At 34.3% G+C, this 25,037-nt stretch overlaps 1 protein-coding gene across 2 annotated transcripts; it reads right to left on the bottom strand.

Moving 5' to 3' along the window:
- Positions 1-322: 322 nt before the first annotated feature.
- On the bottom strand, positions 323-25,037 carry LOC129257537 (acylamino-acid-releasing enzyme-like). Of its 2 annotated transcripts, XM_064096713.1 has the most exons (22): positions 24,891-25,037; positions 23,844-23,924; positions 21,480-21,724; positions 21,024-21,114; positions 20,393-20,468; positions 19,682-19,842; positions 19,008-19,237; positions 18,014-18,054; positions 17,556-17,677; positions 16,942-16,999; positions 16,537-16,637; positions 15,661-15,801; positions 13,291-13,417; positions 12,685-12,777; positions 11,685-11,765; positions 10,573-10,661; positions 6,112-6,222; positions 5,471-5,519; positions 4,810-4,840; positions 3,781-3,883; positions 2,453-2,559; positions 323-1,661 (listed from the first exon to the last, which is right to left on the bottom strand). In XM_064096713.1, the coding sequence occupies exons 2-22, from the start codon at positions 23,844-23,846 to the stop codon at positions 1,562-1,564; spliced, it is 2,160 nt and encodes a 719-aa protein (XP_063952783.1). In that variant the 5' UTR covers positions 23,847-23,924; positions 24,891-25,037; the 3' UTR covers positions 323-1,561. The 2 variants fall into 2 exon arrangements, with proteins under 2 accessions (XP_063952783.1, XP_054751862.2); XM_054895887.2 differs by lacking the exon at positions 24,891-25,037 and having other exon boundaries at positions 23,844-24,347.

The raw sequence follows: 25,037 nt of genomic DNA, 5'->3' as shown, positions 1-25,037 counted from the left end.
TTAAAAGTTATTCTTTATGCATTTATACTCAATTAACTACTTTCTTTATTATTTCCTTTTAAAATATTTCAATCTCATTTTAATTATGCGTTGTAATCTGCCTTTTAAAATAGAATTTTGGAAATCAAATAGTAAGCTATACATTGGTTGGTATAAAAATGAATGTAGGGGGTAAGGCATGCAAATGACACTTTTTTTGCAAATAATTATCTGAGGTTATTCACTGATAATTACTTATCCATCGATTCAATACTTATAAAAAAAAAACGGATAAGAACCCATAAAAAAAAAACCAAAGACTTAACAATATCACAGCTTAAGGATTTAATTTGATTTATCATATCCATTGTCATTCATTTAGAGAATGATAGAATATAATTTATTGCCTTCAGGTTAACAATGTGAATGTAACAACAGAATATGGAAAATGCCAAAAACAAGACAGTCTTGAGCTAGTATACTTTTGGAATATATCCTTTTAACTCATGTTGACAATGTTCTTGTCTTATCAGGTATTTTTTACCTATCAATCTTTAACTTCATTTCATGGACAATTTCCTGTTTCTTTACGTGGACTATTATACCGTAAATATCATACAGACATACTGAAAAACCCCGTTTTTTATAATATATAGACAATAGCATGTTCTTATTGACGCATCAAAGTAGACATTATTACAACAACAACATGATACTATATTGATAATCATAAAGATTAATGTATTAAGCGCATAAAACATCTCTGTGCGTTTTACAGATAAAGAAAATGATAAAACAAAGTATTCTTGCAAACTATAATCTAAAGGGTGGAAATTACTGATACAGCATAAAAAAAATAATAATCAAAGTTATACACTGTAAAAAATATTGGGTAAAATTTTTACCACCACGAGGGTGTAATAATATGTGTCCAACCAATTTGGGGCAGCATTTTACCCAATTACTTTAGAATGGGCAAAATTCTCATCACACTGGATAAATAAAAATGTCCCAAAAGAAATGCCCAATGTTGTTTGGATACATAATTACCCACATGGAACACTTTTACCCAATATTTTTTAGAGTGTAGGCATATGAGACATGTGTCAATAACTTGTAAATATTTCTCAATTATATGTAAAATCAAAATAAACTAGCTATATATTGAATTAATTAGAATTATTTAGAAACGTTAATTGTTACAAAATCGTTACACTAATGAAAATAAACGATTTAAGAAAGAAAAATATAAGTTTTAAAAGGCGTTTTAGAAGACTGTCGTGAGGAAGGGAGTGAATTCCAGAGTGTACTTTATCTTCTGAACGACACACGATATTATGTTCCATGACATTTGCTCCGGCGACAATTGCTCGGATGGAAAGTCTGCACGTTATAAGCCAATTTGGAACATAAAACCTATCCTCCGAAAATAAATGAACCAAAATCCTTCCCTTTACATATATTTTGTGAAGAAAAAAAACTCTATTACAATCCTATAACTCTAACCCGAGTCCTCTGCTGAAGACAGGAGCAAATGTCGCCTGGAGCTTATGCCGTGTCACAATAATAGAGGATCATTGTGTTAGAGGTGCTGTGTTATCCACGTATACATGTTCATGAAACGATCTGCCTCTGCGTCAACGTTGCTAATGGGATGACTGTTTCCATGACACATCAATAATCTATTTGAAAAAAAAAAAAAAAAAAATCAAATTTTGTTATTTAGGAAGAGACGAGAAGGAACAGCGTGGAAAGAGTGTTCTGTGTGACTATCGCGATCGCATTATCCCTATTACTCCGGGGGGGGGGGGGAGGGGGCTAATTGAATTATAAAATGACTCCTTATGTGCCACACCAAAGTCGAAAATAGGGGGCTCTGGAACTATAAGTTTTGGTCTTATGAACAGCTTTTGGATCAACGATTGCTAAAAATCAGCTCTGGAACTGACCACATAAAAAATTGGGGTCTCCGGAACTCATTATATCTTAAATGGCAGCGCACTGGAACCACAAATCGTAAATTTGGGGGTCTCTGGAACAGTGAAAAATATAAATTTCTATGGCTTTCTAAATTGGTTATGCTCTGGAACGGAAATTTAGGCTGAAAATGGGAGTCTCGACCGCGGCACATATACGTATCATACATTTTTATACTAAGTAGCCCCCCCCCCCCCTGGGTGGGGGGGGGGGCTATTACTCAATAATGAAAAAATATCAGGTCATTTTTAGTTGGTCTTGGCCCCTATGGAAATATCGCACATCAAAAAGCAAATAATATCTCCTTCACAAATCTTATCAAAATACATTTTTTTGGATGCAGATTTTTTTTCTTCTGTTTCTTACCCATAAGCAGGACAATGTCTTTACACAAATTACTTGACGCTATTGAAAATAGTAAGATTACTACCAAATAGTACAGATATTATCAGATAATACTTATTGGTAGCGTACTTAATTTGGGAACTGTACTAACTTTGTTTTGACACCTCGTGCTTTGAGCATTTGATGGTAGCGTATGCCCTGCTGGGGTGGAACACGAAGGTCGTCCGATCCGAGCATTATCAGAGTTGGAGCTTTCACCTGATGAACAAAAAGAAAATATATATAGCCTGAAAAATTGAAAAAATAGCGTTCTCAGGATGACGATGAGTGCGCAACACTTTCTGCAACGTACAGGAAACGACCCCCCCCCCTCCGGTCAGTACTTGGGCACCCGACACGAGAGGGCTATTTTGGAGGCCTTGAATCAGACTACAAATCTCTGACTTTTCTTTGAAAAATTGTTCTCGGCCAGACTCGAACCTGCGTCACAATGAACTCGACTGCAGGATTGGCTTTAGCGCCACACCAATTAATTCGAGCTGATTACTGAGTCGGAAATTGCAGTACACTATATCCTCACGTTTCGTGTCGCCATGAAAGTTAATATTCATGAGGCGCAGTCTGACTATATAAACCCTATTATATCGTGAATCCCATAATCATGAAAATGTTACTTCCACGGTATACTGCCCTCTCGCGTCGGGTACACAAGTACTGACAAAATAAATCGCGTACGGGACCCAGAACAAGAATATAACATTACTCTTCTAAATGTTTCAAACAATACGATGGAGACAAATTATTGTCCTCTTTTCAAATGTTGTCTTTATTGTTCCATTCAGAGCAAAAGTAATATAAACAAGCGTCTATTAGCCAAGAAAAACTGAATTTCAGGGCATACAATATTCATTAAGATACTACATTAATATTACAAACTGTAATTATATCATAGCGAGAAAATATTAGCCTCTACTAAACCTATAAAATTGTTATTTTCATTCTTGTCTGCTTTGTTCAACAGTAATTCTCCTCCTATGATTTTTGTATTAGTTTAGGAGTTTTTACAAATTCCAATTTGTATTTATTCATCTACACAGGAAATGATACAAAATAATTACATAGCATAACTGATAATAATCAAAGTGTACATAACATAAATGGTAATTTTGTGTCATAGAAACACATTTGTAATAGAAAATATGAAATAGACTCGAGGTATGGAAATGCCTGTGAAAATAGGGAGATTCACTGAAAAGCATTAATTGTATATGTGCCCCCAAAACAATGATTAAAAATATAAATGAAAAATACAAATTATAACTTAATGAATTCATACCTCAGTTGATGATGTATCTAATTCTGAATGGCGGTGAAGGATTTAAAAATACCAACCTCGGTCGTTGTCTAAAAAGGAAGAAAGATGAATGCATTATCTGTATAAAGTGTAATAAAGAAACAACAACATGTCCAACATCATACCTTATCAATATGAGCCATCGGAGAACAGTTGAACATCTTTGCATACATCTCAGCTGATGGAGGTTTGGTGAAATCAAAGTCAATTCCCACCTCTGTCATTGTCCTAATGAACAAAAGAAAACAGAATGTTTTCAGTATGTTGATATCGATTGCAAACGAGATTGCACATTGGAAACATAATTCCACAGCTCATGATTTTAATCAAGTTTCTTCCAAATTTTTTTTTCAAGAGGGTTCTATAAATGATGTTGATCAAGGATGGCGATATAGGGGCAGGGGTGCCTCCTTGGTTTGTCAAAAGTGATGAAAAAAGAGAGAAGAGATTAAAGTATTAAAAAAAGTGTATCACAAAGAGGTCTGAGTATTGTACATTTATTTTGTTCAATTGAGGAAAAAGATGTTACCATTATATGATTAGGCCATCTTGTCCCCCTACCAAAATACTCTGGTGTCGCCCCTGTCATGCCTACATTCTACTAAAACATCTTCCCTTTTTTAGGAAAAAAAAGATATTTTCCAATCCTATCCGTGACCTGACAGTTAATGATATTTCCGACAGGCGTCAGTCCAACAGTCCTGCGCCTGCGCAACAGACGAATTTGTGATTTTTCCCAACTGATATCTCAGACTACGCATCTATAATTCAGATACACATTTACAGGTTTACCTCAAAACCTCGCCTACTTCACCCCCTTCTGCATGTCTTGTTTTCTCTTTCCTTTTGTTTTCCTCTATTTCGGGCATTTCTTCTTCTTTTTTCTTATTGCTCCTTTCCCTCTCCCCCCACTTTTCCCTTCCTTTTTTTTACCCTCTCGCCCCTTTTCTTCATTTTTCCGACGGGAGCGCAGATTTACCAATGATATCCTAGAAGGCTTAGTGGGAGGGGTGTCGCAGCCCCCCCCCCCCCTCCCCCTTAGCGACGGCCCTTCGTGGTGATGTGTCCCAACCCGGGATAGAGACACATGCCAGGGCAACTTTATCCTAAAATTAAATCAAAACTAATTATATTGAAAAGAAAAATAAGCATACCAAGGTGGCATATCTGTACCCGCAAGCATGGCTGCAACGAAAAGGGGGGGGGGCAAACAAACAACACAATTTAATTGTTATAACAGAATAACGAAACAAAAAACGTTGGACCGACAAGTTCACATGATATTGGATTGCTGAGGCCTCCATTTTTTTTTTTAAATAAAGACAGCTTATTCACCCATCTTAAACAATATCAAGCAAGGAAGTTCCAAACTTTTAGAATTAAATGAAAAAAAGGTTATCTTTTTCGTATCGTGCACCTTTTTATAGCTTTTAATCATAAAAATAAATTCAAACAAACAAACAAATACTGATAAAAAAGCTGACATACTCAAACGGGAATCACATTTGTCAAACGTATAAAGTTGCTAGTCATTTTATGAATAAATATTTAATGAACTCTCACTATCAGTACTGGGAATCAAACTTAATATAACCTTATGATCAATGATATGCCTATTCTACTACAGACTTTGTTTAAAATTGATCAATAACCATCGTTATCGAACAGAAATGGGTGTTCACAAAATCCAGTGGCATGTTTAGACTAACATAGAGATGTAGTTTCTCCACAAAAGTCCAAAGGCTGAAACAAAAGCAAATTTCTTTTTTTTTCTTCTTAAACCAATGTTGTTAGTCTATAGGCCTAATTATTTACCTGCAATATCAGTGACTGGATTCCTTGTGACACAAACTTTGTACATTTCCTTTGGTAGAATACATAAGAAAAAATAACGTTTTTAATTGACACATAATTGAACTATATACAGAAAGAAATTCCAAAAGCATGAGCCTTACGAACACCAACATCATCATCAGCAGCAGCAAGATCATCATCAATGACATCGTCATTACCACTCTCATAATCCACAGCATTATCCTCACAGCCACCACCAATACCATCAATATAATCAACATCAGAAGCAGCAGCAGCATCGTCACCGTGATCGTCATCACAATCACCATCAGAAGCAGCACTATCACAATCATTATCACCACCATCATCAGCAGCAGCAGCAGCGACAGCATCATCAGCAGTATCAGCATCATCATCATCTTCAGCATGTTCAGCATCATCACTATTATCATCAACATTTTCGTCCCCAGTTGTCGGATCGGACCGACAACTTTCCTTGATTATGATTGGTTGAGAAGCACTAAGTGATAACTGTCGGATAAAACATACTTTTATCGGATAAAACTTCTGACAAGTTCTTTCATGCAATCCTCCAAAGTTCGGCAATGGCAACCTTACAAATGTATTTTCCACTTTGAATTCGAATCTATACATGTACTTACTGGATACTGCGCAATCATGTGTGTAGCAATGAAACCAGCATGCGAGCCACCCGAAATGGCGATTCTCTCTGAATCAACAAGACCTTGCCTTATTACTGTTTTCACTGTGGTCTGTTGATAAAACAAACAAAATATAATAATTTTGAATCAAACTTCCATATCTTATGTATGATTGTTTCAGATACAGCATAGTTGTAAGTATGTCTGTATTGAAATGAACATCATTAGAGTCGCGTCCAGGATATGTTTGAGGGGACGAGCCAAGATAATTTGAGAAGAGCACCAGGATAATATTTTTTGAGGGAAGCACCGGGATATATTGAGGGGACAACGGGATACTTTGACGGGGGGGGGGAGGGGGAGGGGGAGGGGCAAGATTATGTTGGGGGTTAGGCAGGAGCGGATCCAGGATTTTCAAGGGGGCCATTTCCCGATGAAAAATTTGACAAGCAAAAAAAAAAGAAAAAAAAAATCTTCACTTTCGAAGGGAGGGGGTGCAATTGTGTTTTAACGGCTTTTTTTACATTACAAATTTTAATTGTGCCTCTCAAGGGGGGGGGCACGGGCCGTCTGTGCCCCTCCCCCTGGATCGCCAGTGGGGTCAGGATATTTGCCTTACGTACTTTGAGTCTGAATTTTATTTTTAAGTAACGGTTATTTTGATGGTGATCATGGCGATAAGCAAGCTCTGCTTTTACCTTTGGCTCCTCATATCCACACCTCTCATTTTCTTTCTTTCTTTGTCATTATATTGCAACCAATTACAAGAATACATTATAGTACTTTTTTCTATTGTTATATTAAGTATACATTTCATATTTTACGATATTTATTTATGCTTATCTATGATAATTTGTATTATCTAATATCATTGTTTGTATTGTATAATATTGTTTGTATTGTATATTATTGTTTGTACTGAGTTGTTGATTTTGTTGAAAATGTGAAATGTTGATATGAATAAAACCTTGAACCTTTTTTTTAAAGCAGTATTTCTGCATTTATTAATAAATCAAAATTACAAATTTATAACCATGATATAAAATCAAACATACATACTGATCAAGTTACAAAGGTGACAATTGTATAGTAGTTAAGTAGATATATAGACATAATATTCATGTAAACAATAACAAATGAATTTAAATGCAGAGGCCAGCTATCGTAAGCTGAAAGCTTGAAATAATAGCAGCCAGGGGAAAAGAGGCTACATGGAAACCATAATAAAAATACCGGGTCTTTATTATTTAAAAGTGATGTCACTTATATTGCTTAAAGTATAATAAAAGGAAAGGGGGGGAGGGGCAAGATGAAGTGTGTGCAAGTGAGTGCGAGTGCAGGTGAGAATTTATAAGTATTTAGATAAAAGGTACCTCTTTAGTGAAGCTTTAAATGATATAAGAGATGCAGCTTGTTTGATATCATTCGGAAGGTTGTTCCAAACATCCGGGCCGTGATGCCGTATTGTTTTGTGAGCAATTATTAGTTTTGGGTTTGTTAAATGAAAGTCAGATGAATGTCGAGTAGGGTATGAATGGATGTCTCTATTATAGACAAAAATATTTCGAAAGGGTGTTGGTATAGTGTTGGTGGAAAATTTGTACATAAAAATAGCAGTTTGATAAGTGTGAATATCGTAGATCTTCAATGTTTTAAAATCATGAAATATAGGATCAGTATGAGCGAGATAATGGGAGTGATGACAAATGCGAAGTGCTTTCTTCTGAAGGCGCAATATTGAATCGATTTTGATTTTGTTACTATTTCCCCATACAATATTACAATAAGATATATACGATAAGATAAATGAGTTATAGAGCATAAGTAACGATCTTTGAGAGATATAATATTTTAATTTATACAAAATGCCTATGCCTCTTCCTGCCATCATGCTTATATTACGAATGTGACTACTCCAAGTTATGTTAGCATCGATCACTACACCTAAAAATTTAGTTTCTTGTTTTTCATTAATGGGTATATCATTGATATAAATATTATCGCGAAATATATGTTTAGAATTAATGTGTTTGAAGTACATGAAATTTGTTTTATCTATGTTAAGTGAAAGTTTGTTTGATTTAAACCATATTGATAATTTCTTTAATTCTTGATTGAGAGTTGCAACAAGTATGTTTAAGTTGTGGTGTGAATAAAATATGTTGGTGTCATCTGCAAATAAAACATATGTAAGTAAGGGTGATGTGTTCACAATGTCGTTCATATATATTAAAAATAATAAAGGTCCCAGGATTGAACCCTGTGGTACTCCACATATTACGGGGCATATATTAGATGATTTGGATTTAAAATTAACATATTGGCGTCTATTAGCTAAATAATCTTTAAACCAAGATAGTACGATCCCTCTGATTCCATATGTCTTTAGTTTACTCAGTAATATGCGATGGTCCATTGTATCGAACGCCTTCGATAAATCCATAAAAACCCCAATAGTGTGCTCCTTTTTTGAAAGTGAATCAGTTATTTTATCATATAATTGTAAAATTGCATAATCGGTTGAATGGTTTTTTCTGAAACCATATTGATTGGGGATTAATAATTTATTAGTGTCCAAAAATGAGTATAAACGATTGTAAACAATTTTTTCAAGTATTTTGGAAATGCTTGGTAACAGTGAAATAGGGCGGTAGTTTACAATCCGACATGGGTCATCTTTTTTATATATTGGAATAATTTTGGCAAGTTTTAGCGATTCAGGAAAAACACCTTGAGAGAGAGACAGATTGAAAATATGTACAAGTGGAGAAGCCAGGAAAAAAATTATTTGTTTAAGTAGATATACACTTATCCCATCATGGCCACATGATTTGCTGGGTTTTAAGGATCGAACAATTTCTAACATTTCCTGAATATTTGTAGGGTTGAAAAATAAGGAGTGTTCGTTATGGTTATCTAAATATTGTGAAAAATCATGGTCATTGGTAACAATTTTCGAAGCTAGGTTTGGACCAACATTAGTAAAAAATGAATTGAATGCGTTTGCAATAACACTGGGGTCTCTGATGTGGTCACCATTTTCTAAAAATTCATCATTGTCTCGATCATCTTTTTTCTTACCTAGAATGTCATTTATTGTATGCCATAAAGTTTTGTTATTGTCTTTATTGTTTTCAATTTTGTCTGAGAAGTAAGATTTTCGTGCTAAACGGATTACAGATGTTAATTTATTACGATATTTTTTGTATTTATTTTGATGTTCTATTGTAGGTGATTTAAGTGATATCTTATACAATCTATTACGAGTAAATATAGATTTAATTATTCCTTGAGTGATCCATGGTTGTTTATTCTTCTTTTTGTTTGAAGTTATTTTTGTCAAAGGTACGTTTTTGTTGTAATAATGAAGAAGTTTGTTTATGAATATTTCATATGAATTGTTAACATCCTGCTCTTGAAAAACATCTTGCCATGTTTCTGTAAACAGGTCTGTTTTTAGGGAATCTATGTTGCGCTTGGTCTCTTTTCGTCGAGTAGTGTGTTCTGTGTTGCATTGTTTATGTAAGCGATAGGTGCTTGAACATATCGTGAAAATAGGTAAATGATCAGAGATATCATAATATATTATTCCATTATTATTGGTATTAAATACATTTGTAAAAATATTGTCAATAATTGTATGTGTCGCATTTGTTATCCTCGTAGGTTTATCAATGAGAGGTTTAAAAGAAAATGATGACATCAAAGTGATCATGTGTTGGCCGAGGGCAGTATAAGGTATTGAGAGATCTATATTAAAATCGCCCATGATGTAGATGTCCTTATTTTCACGAGATACAGTTTCGAGACATAATTCTAATCTATCTAGGAATATATCAACAACGCTGTTTGGTGGCCTATATATTACACCGACTATTTTATTTTTATGTTTATCATCGATAATTTCTATGAATAAAGTTTCTAACCCGTCAAGTTGAATATCGTCCCTTATTTTATAATGCATATCATTGTGAATATAAAAAGCGACCCCACCTCCCTTACCTTGTTTACGATCTATATGGTTAAATGTATAATTATCAATTTTGAATATGGGAGGGGTTGTTGAGTGTAACCACGTCTCGGTCATACCTATAATAGAGAATGGAAATTTATTCAATACATTTAAGAATTCACTGAAAGTTTCAAAGTTCTTTTGTAAGCTTCGAATGTTTATGTGCATTAAGCTAAAGTGATTTGGTTTATCGTTTCGATTTTTAGTATTAAAAGCTGAAATAAATTCTTTAGCAGTGTAATATTTGCTCTGGGGGGCAAATACTTCATCATTAAATATGTCATCCAAATGAGGTACATTTTGGTTTGCAGTATATTATAACGTCAAAATAGTGCAGACGGTATGGTCCTACAAAACAAAAATCCCATTCATTATTAGGCCCTACTATCGTTTAGGCCTACTATGTCGCATATACCCGCCAGAATGAAAAATATCAAAATTTATCGTACCTGAACATCTTGTACGTCATTTGTTCCTAAATGGCCAGGAATCGAATAGATGGAAGCTTGTCCAAAACCTAATGAACCTCGGAAATTGACTGCAAAAGAGTAATAATAATAATAATAATAAAGCAAAAAGTGAGCATGATACATTCACATAAAATATATTTTTAAAATGGTTATTCATGACACGAGTGCACGTTATAATTTGCTTCGAAGCTAATATACCACTCGCGTTCTATTTTTTTCTAAGCTGATTTTCAAAATAGGAACTTACTTCTCCACAAGCTATATGTTCGACAAGTTATGTTTCTAATGGTTTCTTCATATGTCACATCATTGCATTTATTTGCCAACCAGTAAATGTTATTTTTGTCGCTAAGCATTAGCAAATACAACCATTGAAATTATTGAATGTCAATACTTTTTGGAGGAGATCTAAAACTGTAACTGTTTTGTAAAACAATTGTAAAAAACATTCTAATATAATTAATTGAACATATGTATAAGACAATAGAGGAATTGATTTAATTAAAAGTATTTAGACAATTATAAGTGTTGATTTGTTTTCCCAACTGCTTTCAATTATGGCAATTTTTACGCTCTTGACAAAATAGTGCTATAGTGTTCGCTATAAGTTGTTGATAACACTTGTATATTTATAGCATGAATAGACGAGAACATAACGACGTCTCTTAATGTCTGAAGAAGACACTTTTCGTATTTATATGTAATTATGGCAGATTTTGAAAAGTGTAGATTTTTATCAAGCCCACTTTTATATCAGTATTATGTAGAGTATTTTCAGGGAGTTTCTTACGAGTACAATCGTAGCATTATTTTTTATCATATTTTTTACAAAAAGAACCATAAGTAGACAGAGCGAAAGATGCACGAATTAACAAGCAAGTGAATATATTGATACATAAATTAGAATTTTAAAATAGATAATTCGATCAAAATGAGATTAAAGAAATATAAAAATATAGGATATGGTCATTAGTAGATTAGATTATTTTTCTCTTTTCCTTTTTGCAGACTATCGAAATGCAAATATTAATCTGAACTCTTTATAATCCAAAATAAGATATTTAACTGTATAATACGCTATAACAAATTACCACAAGTGACAACGAATCCAAGTCGACAGAACGCTCCAGCAAACATGAGATAATCTGCACAGAATATTGAATGAGGACCCCCTGCGAAGATTAAGAGAGAAAATGTACATAAAGAAAATGAATACAGGATTTCCAACCGAGATGTTTCTACACAGTCATGTTTTTAAAAAATGGATTGATGTGTCCATCATTCTACCTAGATTCACTTATTGAGAAGTAATGGAAGTAATTCGACCTCTTTCACTCAATTTTGAGACGAATTCGAAGACATACGGGCCCCATTGTTGGTTGTTTCGATAGTGTTATATAATAGAATCAATAATACCCTTTAGATGTTACTCCAAATAGAAAAAGGTTCTGAGAGGGATAAATTCCTATTAGCCTTCAAGGCATTTGATCTCAGGCCCTTAGCTAGGGTTTCTTTTATAGAGAGGGGGTTGAGTTATAACAAGGGGACCTTTCTACTGATCAGTTCCGTATCTATGTTCGGCTTCGTACTTCCAGGGGCGTATCCAGCTTTCGCCAGCCCCAACCGCAGTCGGGAAAGTGGCGCCTTTAGTCTCGCTTTGCTCTTTCAATGAAATTGCCAAATTTGGGCCAGAGGATGAGGAGGAGACACGCGATCCCGAGATTAAAACCCGCCGAAAGCAGTTCTGGATTACCCTCTTACAACGATATATGATTGATCCTATCAACCACCGTGACAACTATATGGAAAGCCAGCAACGTCAACATATAAACTGCATGTTTGTTCAACATATTATTATGTAAAAAAAAAACTACAGTATTATTATTATCTAGACAATTCAGTATGTTCCTCTTTGTTTACAAACGGACACCCTGCCAGTTTTTTCTTTGGGAAAACTATGACATTGATGGTCATCCATATGAGATTGATCGGATCAATCACAACTCTATGTAAGACGGGACCCAGGTTACAATAGGGCTTATCTTCTTTTGTTATTTTTTTTATTTGATGATAAAAATTATGACTTCATACCATGGGGCATCACTAAGAGAGGAAGCTTCCTCTCTGGTCTGAGTGAATCTCTAGTTGGTTTCAAGATGATGGTTTCAAAATCAATATTGCTTCCTAAAAATGATAAATCAAATGAAACGAAAACATTATAGATTAAGGGATATTTATACCAGTTTGGTACCTAATATCATGGATATAGCCAGCAATCACTGAGTGATGCACAAACTTGAAGAATAAGAAATATATAGAGTTTGTGATTTGTATTTGTTGTTCGCCTCCAAACCATAAATATAACAACCATCGGACTTCAACGTGATAACAGCAAAAGCAGCAGCACAACAACAAAATTAATGATATTGATAATAATAATGATAATAGTAAGAAGAGGAAGAAGGAGAATAATGGTGATAATGATAAATAAAATATTTGTATCACTATTGGTTATATCAATGACAATAACAAATAAGATTGATAGTAATGTTGATAAAATAATATAATAATGATAAAATGATAATGGTAAATTGTCACCACTAATATTATTGTCATCACCATCATCGCAATTTATGATCACAATAATATTTATAATTATTAGCATATTACAGTCATATTATATTTAATCATACCAACCTTGCTGAGGCTCAGGTTTGAGAGTAATAACAGACCATGATACGTCAGGCAAGGTCAGACTAGGTTTGTTCAATGGGGTCCATCTGATGTCTGAAATATCACCCTCCTCAGGTATAATACCAACTACCTGATGCAAATAAGTAAAATTAAATTTAAAAAAAAATCATTATTCATTGCACACTCTTAGAAATTTTAGAACCTTGTCCCGTCCTTGGAACCTTCTTCAAAGAAATGGAAAAGAATTAACAGTTTTTTTTAGAGCCGTTTTCGGTTCTACATGTATAAGGAACTTTTAAGGTTACGGTTACACTTCATAATTCCGAAGGTTCGTATTTCCGAAGGTTCGTATTTCCGAAACACGTGAATTGCCTATACCTCGATGTTCGTTAATCCGAAAACGTAAAAGGGTTCGTTAATCCGAACATTTGTGGCGTTATTCCGAAGGTTCGTTATTCCGAAGGTTCGATAATCCGAATACGAAATGAGGTTCGATATTCCGAAGTTTCGTTCATCCGAAAACGAAATAAGGTTCGTTGTTCCGAAGGTTCGTTAGTCCGAAAACGAAATAAGGTTCGTTAATGATTTCGTTTTCGGACTAACGAACCTTCGGAATTACGAACCTCATTTCGTTTTCGGATTAACGAACATTCGGAATTACGAACCTCACGTCGTTTTCGGACTAACGAACCTTCGGAATTACGCACCTCATTTCGTTTTCGGACTAACGAACCTTCGGAATTACGAACCTTCGGAAATACGAACCTTCGGAATAACGAACCTTCGGAATATCCGAACCTTCGGAATAACGAAGCTTCGGAATTACGAATGTATGCCCTTTATACATCTTATAGGGCTCCTGATGGTGTGAGAAACCTCACCAATTCTAATAGGGTTATTGAAAAGCTATGTTGTTAATCTAAAGAACATTAAACGGTTTCTTGTAGAGCCCCCAAAATGGTTATACAGTATAAAGGACTTTTATGTTTCTTTGGAGAACCTTTTAAGGTTCCAAATACGGGACAAAGAAAAGTTCATACCGGCACCCTTTTTTCTAAGATTGTAAAAGGTGTTAAAACAGACACCCTTTGATGTCCCTATAGAGGAACACACCTTGATGTCTTTAAATTACGCCCTAGAAGTTTGGACTTGACACCAAAGATTGTTAAGTAACAACCAAAGGCGCTGTAATGATGCCCATGTAGGTGTTGTACTAACACTGTAAACTCAACTCCAGAGCAAAATTATTGGTGTAGTCCTCTATATAAAGCGATTAACACCACATTTTTATTTGCTTTTTCAAAATAATTTCAAAAATAATGTAACATGAATTAATAATGAAAACACACACACACACAAACAATATAATAATGCTCTTCTACCTGCTATCACATAATAATACCAATAAGATCTCACCAATATATTCAGAACTTCCAAATTTCTTTTTTTTTGGTAATAATTGCATGAATTTAAATAAGAATTTGTTTTTGTTTGGTTGCCCAGATGCTCAATATAATGTAAATCGTTTTATTTTACACGCTAAATATTTTATATTCTCGACACGTTGTAAAAGAAAAGGCATATTTCAGTTCTTTTAAAAATGTATCGAAACATGCAATTGAGCGGGTTCTTAGTAAAAAATATATCAGAAGTTGGTTTCATCATTAGAAAAATGTACGCCTGTACAGCTGTTGTAAGCATGTTTGCTTCTTGATATTTCTGTGGAATTAATAAATTCGGGGGTTTTTGTGTTTGATTTTGAATAAAATCTTTCTATGAAAGGAATAAGAAAAATAATTAAAAAAAAATATTTAAACGCAAATAAAATGTTCAACAGAGCGATAGATTTAGCATTAATTTGAATGAGTTTAATGGAAATTAGTCATTTTTGCATTTGTTCGAAGATACAAAATTATTTGTTTTATAAAATAATATTGAATTCCTATTATAATACATTTTCATAAAATACGAGAGAGATATTAAGTTTACTCAGAGTAGCTTTATTCTTGTTTCTAAGTTTCACAGATAATTGTACATCAGAGATTCATGATCCACTCAATAAAACAAATTCAGATATAAACAAAATATGAAAGATTGTATAATAAATGTGATATTTACAAAACCAACCAGAAAAGTTTCACAATGCTAACATGCACTTAAAGTTCTCATTGGAGATGTCTTTTAAAATCTTGAAATACTTAATCTGAATAATTATTTGCTCTTCATTCTTTACTTCTAAATTATTTCACAATTTCTAAGATAAACTGAATTAAAATAATTTAATTCAAATTTACAAAAATTTGAAATAAGCCTTAAAAGTGCGAATGAAATAAGATATATTATAAATGTGAAATATGAAAAATATTTTCTTACCAGTTGACCTGAATTAGTTGGTGACGATCTGTATGCTAGAATCATTCTCTCTTTGATGTCACAGAAAAGCCAACTCCCATATTCTGAGCAGTCAGTAAGTCTTATAACTTCCCCTGTACAGATGTTTATTGAAATGATTGCCTACAAAAGAAAATAACATGATTGAAGAATGGAGAGTTGTGAAAAAAGGACGATAAGTTCGTTTTGGCAAGGGATTGAAAAGGCACTCCTGGGCGTCAGTCCTCCTGAAATTTCCCCACCCCAAGATTTTGGGTTAAATTTGTTGTTGTTCTTCTTCTTCTCCTCCTCCCCCCTTTTTTTTTCTTACTTTCTTTATTTTTTCTTTTCTTTCTTTCTTTTGTTCCTTACATTCCCTCTTTCTCTTTCTAAAAAATTACCGGCTGAGCTAAGGTTTTCCCACTCAAAACGTTATTTTGGACCATTCATCTTTTTATTAGGCACTATATTTATTCCCATTTCCCCTCCGGATTTGCTCAATGATATCTATGGTAGATGTGAAACACTTTTATAAAAGACTGATCAAAGTAACTGATCTTTTGGTGAACATACATGCGTCCTTTCTAATAAAAATGCTCACAAGGCCATATCGACAAAAAATCTGGTAGATTGTAATTAAAGAATTGGTTAATTTTGACCATTTTGTCGGTAGGATATAGGCACCACATTGGTTATTTTGACCAATACTTTTTAAGAGTGTCGTAGAGTCGCAGAGCATAACTAATTCGGAAGAAAAATACGACAAAAAGGCGGTCTGAAAAGAGTGCATTTTCATATTCCTTTGTATCTTAAAATACATTCCCACTCGATTTGGTGATGAATGAAAAAGAGACTGAAATATAAAAATGTAGGACTTACCCGGCTACTTCTCCATGGAGTACTGGCAAGAATAGTCGTATTATCCAACCAACATTGCGGCTGAAAACGACCAATGTATAAACCAGGAAAGGGACTTTCTTCTGTTTTAGACAAAAAAACCCACAAAATATATATCATAAGTTTACAATCTATTTACAAGCATCCAAAAGAGGATAATTTTCCGAAATTTCCTAATTTTCTGTAAATTTTGGTGATGCAAAAATGCTCATTTGGTCACAAAAGCAAATTGCGTGATATTGTTTTAATTTCGGGGAGTTGTGGATCTATTGCCACCGAATATAGCGAAGTCGAATATGGGAGATAATGAATAAGAAAACAACCAAAGAGATGTATTATAATCTTTACTCAACAACACATTCTTCAAACTGACAATTTCTTTAATACCTGTGGGGCATTGGACTATATCGACTGCAACATGTGTCTCCTTACTCTCCCACTCACACTGCATGGAAAAAATACAGAAAAGGAAATATATACTGTAAAAGAAATGCATGCAGAACTTTGTATCATAAAGGATGGGTTCAAGGCCGATCTCGGACGTACATTTTACCAGCCTTGGTGACCCCAGGGTGAGTCAAATGTAGAAGGTATGTATGAAAGGAAGTTTTTTTCCAGCGGACTCTGTATTTCAATTTTCGTTTAATTTCTATATTTTTGGGCTCAAATACGTTGATAATAACCATTTACAATCACAATTCTTTACAGCAGTTTTTCAAGAAGATGTACCATCAGGATGACCGGACATTTTTTAACTAGAAATTGCATTGTTTATCAAATTATTTCTTTTACAACAGGATATTTTACTGCTTTGATCCTTTCTAAATCCTGGCAATGGACACAGATATCAAGAAAAGTCTCCTAGGTTTACATTCTACGTAGACTCTTTTTTTTTCACCGTGAAGTCAAAGATTCCTTTTACCTGTTTGATAATTCAATACCAATGCACATTTTTATACGAGTTAAAAGGGTTGAAATAGTAAGTCCATGAACAGCTTTACCACTTTTAATTGGGCACATTTCATGGGAGGTCCATGACAAGAATTTTGAAGATATATCAGTTTAGAACCATCTGGGCTAAAACTTGGTGACCTAACAGACTCGTCTGTGGCGCTGACGGCATCTGCAAATTAAAACAATGACAATCAACAAAGGTTGACAGGGCCGCAATATCGTTGGTATCCATTCTGAAAAATACGATTGGTAATAAAATAGAGCCTTGAGGGACAGTTCATTGACTTAAATTCGTATAAAAATCCAGATATGTTATTTTTTATGTAATAATGTTAAGCTTTTAAAAACAAGACGAAAGGTAAAAAAGGGCGAAATATTTTCACCATTATTTTATGATCTGCGCGAGATCAGCCCCCCTATTTATCTTTATTTGAGCATGCGTAGAGAGAGATTCTTCCGTCTTCTATACTTTCTATAAACAACATGATGTTCATGTAATACTTACTGCAGATTTTACTTGACAGATCCAGATGATAAATGGAACTCCTGTTGAGTGAATTTAGTAAATACCAGTCGTTCAAAGTCATTACATTTTACAAAGCCGTTTTTCTTTAACCAAAGTTGGCCATCAATTTACATAATGGTCAAAATAGCGGGTGATGATGAATATAAACAAAGCATAGTTTGTATGGCAAAGTTGTTGGATTTGTTTAGCCATGAGTAAAATCAATCAATAAATCGAATATTCTTGACAGGAAATGTTTCAATATCCCAATGGTCATCACACGCAAACATAATACAGTGTCAGCGGAATGATTAAATCCCAAGTTCTATTATAAAACTGTGATAATCTCAGGAGAATACACTAGTGTCCATGCTTACAATAACTGATTTATAATATTCTTGCTCTCTGACTTCAAGGGGGAGTTCACCCTAAAGAAAAGTTCATTGTAAAATAGCAGAAAAATACAAATAAAAATATTGGTTAAGGTTTCAGGAAAATAAATCAAAGATTTAAAAAGTTATGAGAGTTTTTTGACGTCATATGTGATCAGTTTCTTCACAATTTATTTTGTGAAGTAAAAAGCCAATGAGATGTCATTTTTTCAACAAATTGAAAATTGTTTTTATTATACCTTTAGTATATCAACATTTTTTTTTGCACCCGCTTCTGAAAGAAAAAATGTATAATCATCATGAACCATTAAAAAATTGCAATTTATGCATTTTATATTATATAACACATGGGGCACCTGCTCGTGTATGACGTCACAAATCAAATACCTAAAAAAACATTAATAACTATCTTAATCTTTGATGGGCTTTGCTCACACCTTCACCGGTATTTATTTATACATTTTCTGATATCTACAACAAACTTTCCTCAGGGTGAATGTCCCCTTATTAAATAGATATTGCAACTGAATAATTGAAGAAAGTAATTTTGAAATTACGAATTCTTGTCTTAAATAGCCAATAGGAGTGATTGCTCTATATACCTTCTATTTGCACAATAGACCATTCCTAGTCTATAGGGCTCGTTCTCCCATCCAACGAACACTATCCCGCTATCATCAGGAGTCCAGACTGCTTGACCGATAGAGACATCCTTGGGCAGACCCTCTGGCATGGTCACTTGACCAGTCTGAAGGTTCAAGATGCAAGGAACTGGAGAATGCTTTCCAACTAACATCTCACCCCAATCTTGGCGGTAGAGAAACTGGTCTCCCTGTAGTAGACAGAGTAGATAGAACTTGATTATGCCTGTGAGCAAAAAATTGGATCAACTGATGGCAGATTTATTTATTTATTAATTTGTTTATTTATTTATTTAAAGAAAGAAAGAAAGAAAGAAAGAAAGAATAAAAGAAAGAAAGAAAAGAAGAAGAAGTAGAAAAAAATTAGGTTCATGGGTTCTTTCACCATATAAATTTATATTTGAAAATATTTTTAATACCATGAAACATGGACTTTGATTGGCTGTTGTTGTTGTTGTTTCTGTGCATACTATACTGTAAATAAAATCTTAAAATAGTCCAAACTGTGAACATACTATGTGAGTTTGGAATTAATTGGAAAAGTATATCTTGAGAGAATAAGGTCCACTGATAAGAGATCAAATAATAATATGTATCCTTGAATTTTAAATTTGACAAAAATATCGAATCATCACCTTTATTGCTGTATCCCTGGTTTTAGAATCCTCTTCAGAACACTCATCCGAGCTCATATCAATGGACTTGTCAAAATAGGAGGCAGATTTTGGTTGCTTCTTCTCTGCCACATACAATAGCTGAGATTCACTTCGAGACCACTCCAAACATCCAAATTCATCTCATGATGGAAATTTAAAAAAAAAGAAATTGTGGAAAGATAAATTTTGGTACATATTAGATATAAATATTTTTATTGAATAATGTCAATTTTCCTAGTGTAATATGTAAGATGCAGTTTAATTATCTCAGGTGATCCCATGGTCCATTATTATTTTTTTTTTTGGGGGGGGGGTAGCAAGACGAATTAAAGCTAGTGCAATGCTTTTCTCAGTGAAGTAATAGTTCCAAGACCACAGACACCGCTCCATTTTTTTTGTCTTTCTCCATGTTTTCCTTCCACCATTTTTAAATTTACCTAATAACGTGACTGATAATAAGTCTTTACTTCCAAATGATGGCAATTTACGTCACGATAAATTTGATATGACTCTCAATGGGGGGGGGGGGACGGGCCGGATGTGCCCCTCCCCCTCGATTTTTTTTTGAATTATTAAACGATCAATTGATCACAATGCTGTTAATATTATTTTTATCTTCACTCCATATACAGTAAGGTTATGTTTGTTTCTTTGGTTTTGGACATTGAATTACTATATCATATGACCTACCATCATCATACACGTTGCCATGTTTACCAAGAGCAGTCAAATTGTTGTTATGAATCTTTCCAATATCGTTCCACACCTGAAAACACAAGATGTAAAATGGCATCAAGTTTTGGCTTTTGAGACATTTTACAGATAAAGTAGAGGGGTGTAATTACAGCTTTATTGTTGCAACTCATAGCGAATCCGCATAATTTTGTTCGAAATCTGAGTCATTTTCATTCGGAATAAAGGTTACAGCCTGCTAGCTATAGTAGAATAGTATATTGTATTATGGTCTTAAAGAGCAGGCATATCAGTGTTAATTAATGCTTCGAATATTGTTTCACACCTGCAAATACCCAAGTTAAAAATGGCATCAAGATTTCGTATTCAAGAATGGCGAGAGCATGTTGATATAGATGACTTTTATTTTTTTTTCGTGTTTTCTATATATCTTCTCGTGAATTATCAAAGAAAGAACATGGTAGCAAAGATTTATTTCATACAATGATGAGTTCCCAGAGCGGAGACTTTATTTGCACGAATGCTGCTGGTGAACACTGTTTCAGCATCTACTTGTAGTAAACACATTTTCTACTTTGTTCATAATTGATCTTAATGATAAATGTGATGAGGGAAAATAAAATGATACCTCTAAGTATTGTATTTCATCTCCTTTCCTATCCTTGACTTTCCTCAACACAGCCTTTAGTTTTCCAGATGGTGACGATCGAACCCGTTGCCTAAAGAATTTAAAGGAGAAAAAATACATATTCAGCAGCTTTTCATGAAAATGATCCAAAGTTAAACGGAATAACTAAATTTAGATTAATGGGGCGTTGCAAGAAACTTGCGATCAATCGCAAGTCTATTTTCGGTCCCTAAATATATCAAATTTCTTGCAATTAATTGTAACTTTGTGACTGATTAATCTGCTCCTTGAAACAAGGAGTGATTTGATACAGCTAAAATGGATATATTGATTTTGAAATTGCAACAGAAAATTTGCGATTGATTGCAAATATTCTCTTGCAACACCTCCTAAGACTGAATTACACTTAGACTAAGATTTCTCTTTACGATGGTAAAAATTAGGAATTCATCTTACTCGGAATTAAGTTCAGTGCTGGTCGCTGGATCAAAGACGTTTCCTACTTGTCCTTTGCTGTCTATGGTCACAATATGTGTCTTTCTAAACTTGACTGTAGTTTCTCTTTCCAAATCTCTCTGACTCCATGTTGAATGTACACTAACTAAACAATCTCCAGTCTTTTGTATGGAAGCAGATGAGAGAGTAGGAGCACTAGCACATTCTCTGTACACATTCACTGCCCTCTCAACAGATGGAAAATCCTGAAATTGATAATAATAACAACAACAACAACAACAATAAATTGTTTCAAACTAGGCTGATCGATTCTCTTTGTATTTCCAACGTAACATGAATTATTAACCAAGTAAAAAAAAGAAAATCAAATGCTGACATGGCTGAAATGGCTGAACTTAATGGTTCAAATAATCCAAATAAAATAGTTTCGCATGAAGGGAAATGAATAGGATAAAAATCAGTCACTCTCATACGCAATGCGTTCCAAAAGGATGTTATTTTAGGGCGTGCAAAAAAAATCAATAATGTCTCAGGTGTCGTATTACAAAGAGCGTAGAGCATTGATTTTCTTTCCTATCTTTGTCAGCCATTTATTAATTTTGTAGGTATTAATTTGTTCAATTTTTTTGATAGTGTGTGATTCAAAGTCTTGTGTCTATAGTGATTCGTAATGGCAGAGTGAACATGTAAAATGTCAATCAACCAATTCGACGCTTCAATATTTAAATATTTCACATAAAAATGTAAATAGAAAATTGTATATTGTATAATATTGATATATTATTAAATTGTACTCTATTACCAATTTTTAGTAGGATCTATTGTATTCCTAAGTAGCAGACTATATATATATATATTAAATATATATATAGTCTAATAGATAGTTCAGGTCCATTTGAATTTTAATACAGTAATTCGCCTCTATACATACCATGCATACATTGTGCAATAATCATTTTAGCAAAGATAAAAAGCACCTTTCTTTTTAGAATATTTCAGTTTCCCTACAAGCTAATTTGTACTGTGTTTTATTAATTGTGGTGCCAAATTATGTAGGCTCATTATGCCATTATTGACAGCAAACAGTCAATGGTAACATCCGCTCACTCTTGCTTTAAGACCAGTGGCGTACCGTGGGTCATGGCATTGGGGGGGGGGCACCAGCAAAAATGTTGAGTCACTTAGTGGGCACACGAAGCGCGCTCAATTGCCAGGTATACTAATCTAAAAGACATTTAAAGGACTGTGTCACTAAACGGATATGTATCTCACTGATCAAATAATGCAAGCGGGAAGCGCGAGCTAAGAATGTTTGATATTCAGACCTAAATAGGGACATTATAAGCAAATTTTTATAATCATGATACGTACCTGTCTTGCTAAAGTGCGAGCTGAAATTTTTGTATATATTGATCCAAACAGGGACATTTTAAGGACTATTATTTAGGAATCTATTAAGTGTATACATATCTCACTATATCTAATGCGATTGCCAAGCGCTTGCTGATTTTATTAGACTTACATCTAAACACAATAATGAAGCATTTTTAAAAGTCATATTGTAATCATGATTATCATACGCATCTCACTAATCAAATAGTGCGAGCGCGAAGCGCGATCGAGCTGAAATTTAAAGGATATTCATACCTGAAGATGGGCATTCTAAGGCTTGTTTGTAGGAATTCACTAATACCATACATATTTCACTAACCAAATGACGCGAGTGCGAAGCGCGAGCTGAAGCATTTTTATATTCAGATCAGAAAAAGGGATATTTTAAGGAACGATTTTAGGAATTCATGAGGGGCAGACATAATTATTATCTCACCAATCCACCAATGCGAACGTAGCAAGGACTGGAAATATTTTATATTCAGACATCAACTCTTTAAAATGGGGCAATCACTTTAAGTAGTCATGAAAAAGAAGCATATGTCACTACATAAAACAATGATTACTCAAAGTGGAAATATATTTATGTGTATATTGACTTGAAAACGGGATGTTTTAGTACAGCAATGCAAGATTATAATCTCGTTAAACGGACAATGCGAGCACCAGGAACGATGAACACATTCAGTCCCTGAGCAAATTATGTTTCATAAAGTTATGAAAAAATATTTCTTATGTAATGTATCATGTTATATATAATATAATATAATATAACATATCATAATGGCAATAATTTCTTCTATCCCACTACGTTTCTCTTCCTTTCCCCCCGTTTTTTTTCCCCAGTCGATGGGGGGGGGGCACGTGCCCCCCATGCCCCCCCCCCCGTAATTACGCCACTGTTTAAGACAATACATAATAATCTTACTTCACAATCAGACCAAACATAAAATCACTTAGATTTTTACTTACCATCGTTTCAAGTGAAGACGGAGAGTAACTTGAATGGTTATGTTATTGAGACTGCATGGGTTTTTTTCTTCAGAATAGCTGCTAGAATAAGACACAGTTGAAGTACAATAGAAAGCTATAAAGAAATTCAGTGAATGGCATTGATTTCGTATTGAATCGTTTCATGTATACGCAATTGTACAACCAAGCGTCAAATCTGGACGCGGTGAACAATGACAAACGTTACAATCCGGCGCCGCATAAAGGGGCTCACGCCTACGATTTTGCTGTGGCTAGTGAAAACAAGGAGAAAAGATAAGAAAAGGGGGAAGAAAGGCAAGCCCAAAACGTGACTTTTGGGGTCGTGTCTGTCCCTCATATTGTAACTGAATCTATATATGTACAACCAGTTACACTCCAACGTTTTATACTAGAACTTCCATTTTCTGAATCCACTGAATTGATTGCAGTTAACTTTCCTTCATTTAAGGTTATTCTTTCGCTCTTGAAAGTCGAGGGAAGGGTATTTTTCACACGAGGGTGTGTGATTGCTTTTTTTCGAACGTGGATCTGAATAAGATATAGCATGAAAGTAATGTGGGAGCCGCTTGCATTTTTCAACTCCAAGCTCTCTGCCCACAGAATTTTATTCCCGAAATACTTTACCGAGCCTTCAGAGAATAGGGCTAGCTTGCACACAATATAGCCCAAGTTGCCCCCTGATGGGCCCCTGATCCCAAACGTCCTCATATTAGTGCCCCCCCCCCCTCGATTACATGCGCACGGTTAAAACGCAGCTTTATTATACATAATATGTCACAGCCACCGCTGAAAAAAGGGCCCCACAACAAAGTGAGGAACAAAATGCTATATACATGATTATGTTTGATTAGCCGACTGAGGTAATTGCACACAATTATATTCCAAGTCAGGGATTTCTTTATCCGCCCTTTCACACGGTAAAAAATCGTTAATTTAAATGATGATTCCAGTAAAAAAAATAAGGCTAATGACGATTTTTTTTAGCACGTGTGAAACCAAACCAGAATCACGAATTCAAATTCTCACCTTCGGATGTGACTTCCATTTAAGTTTCACTCAGATCACATGCAGTTTTCGAAAGAGCGTGTGAAAGGTACGATTCTAAAAACGAATTACAATCATCATTATAACGATGATTCTTGCGATGATTCAAGATTCACGTGTGAAAAGGCC

The sequence above is a fragment of the Lytechinus pictus genome, chromosome 3 (genome assembly GCF_037042905.1).
Source record: "Lytechinus pictus isolate F3 Inbred chromosome 3, Lp3.0, whole genome shotgun sequence".
NCBI classification, from domain to species: domain Eukaryota; kingdom Metazoa; phylum Echinodermata; class Echinoidea; order Temnopleuroida; family Toxopneustidae; genus Lytechinus; species Lytechinus pictus.
Note: the sequence above shows the minus strand (reverse complement) of the source record. Positions and strands in the feature narration are given on the sequence as shown.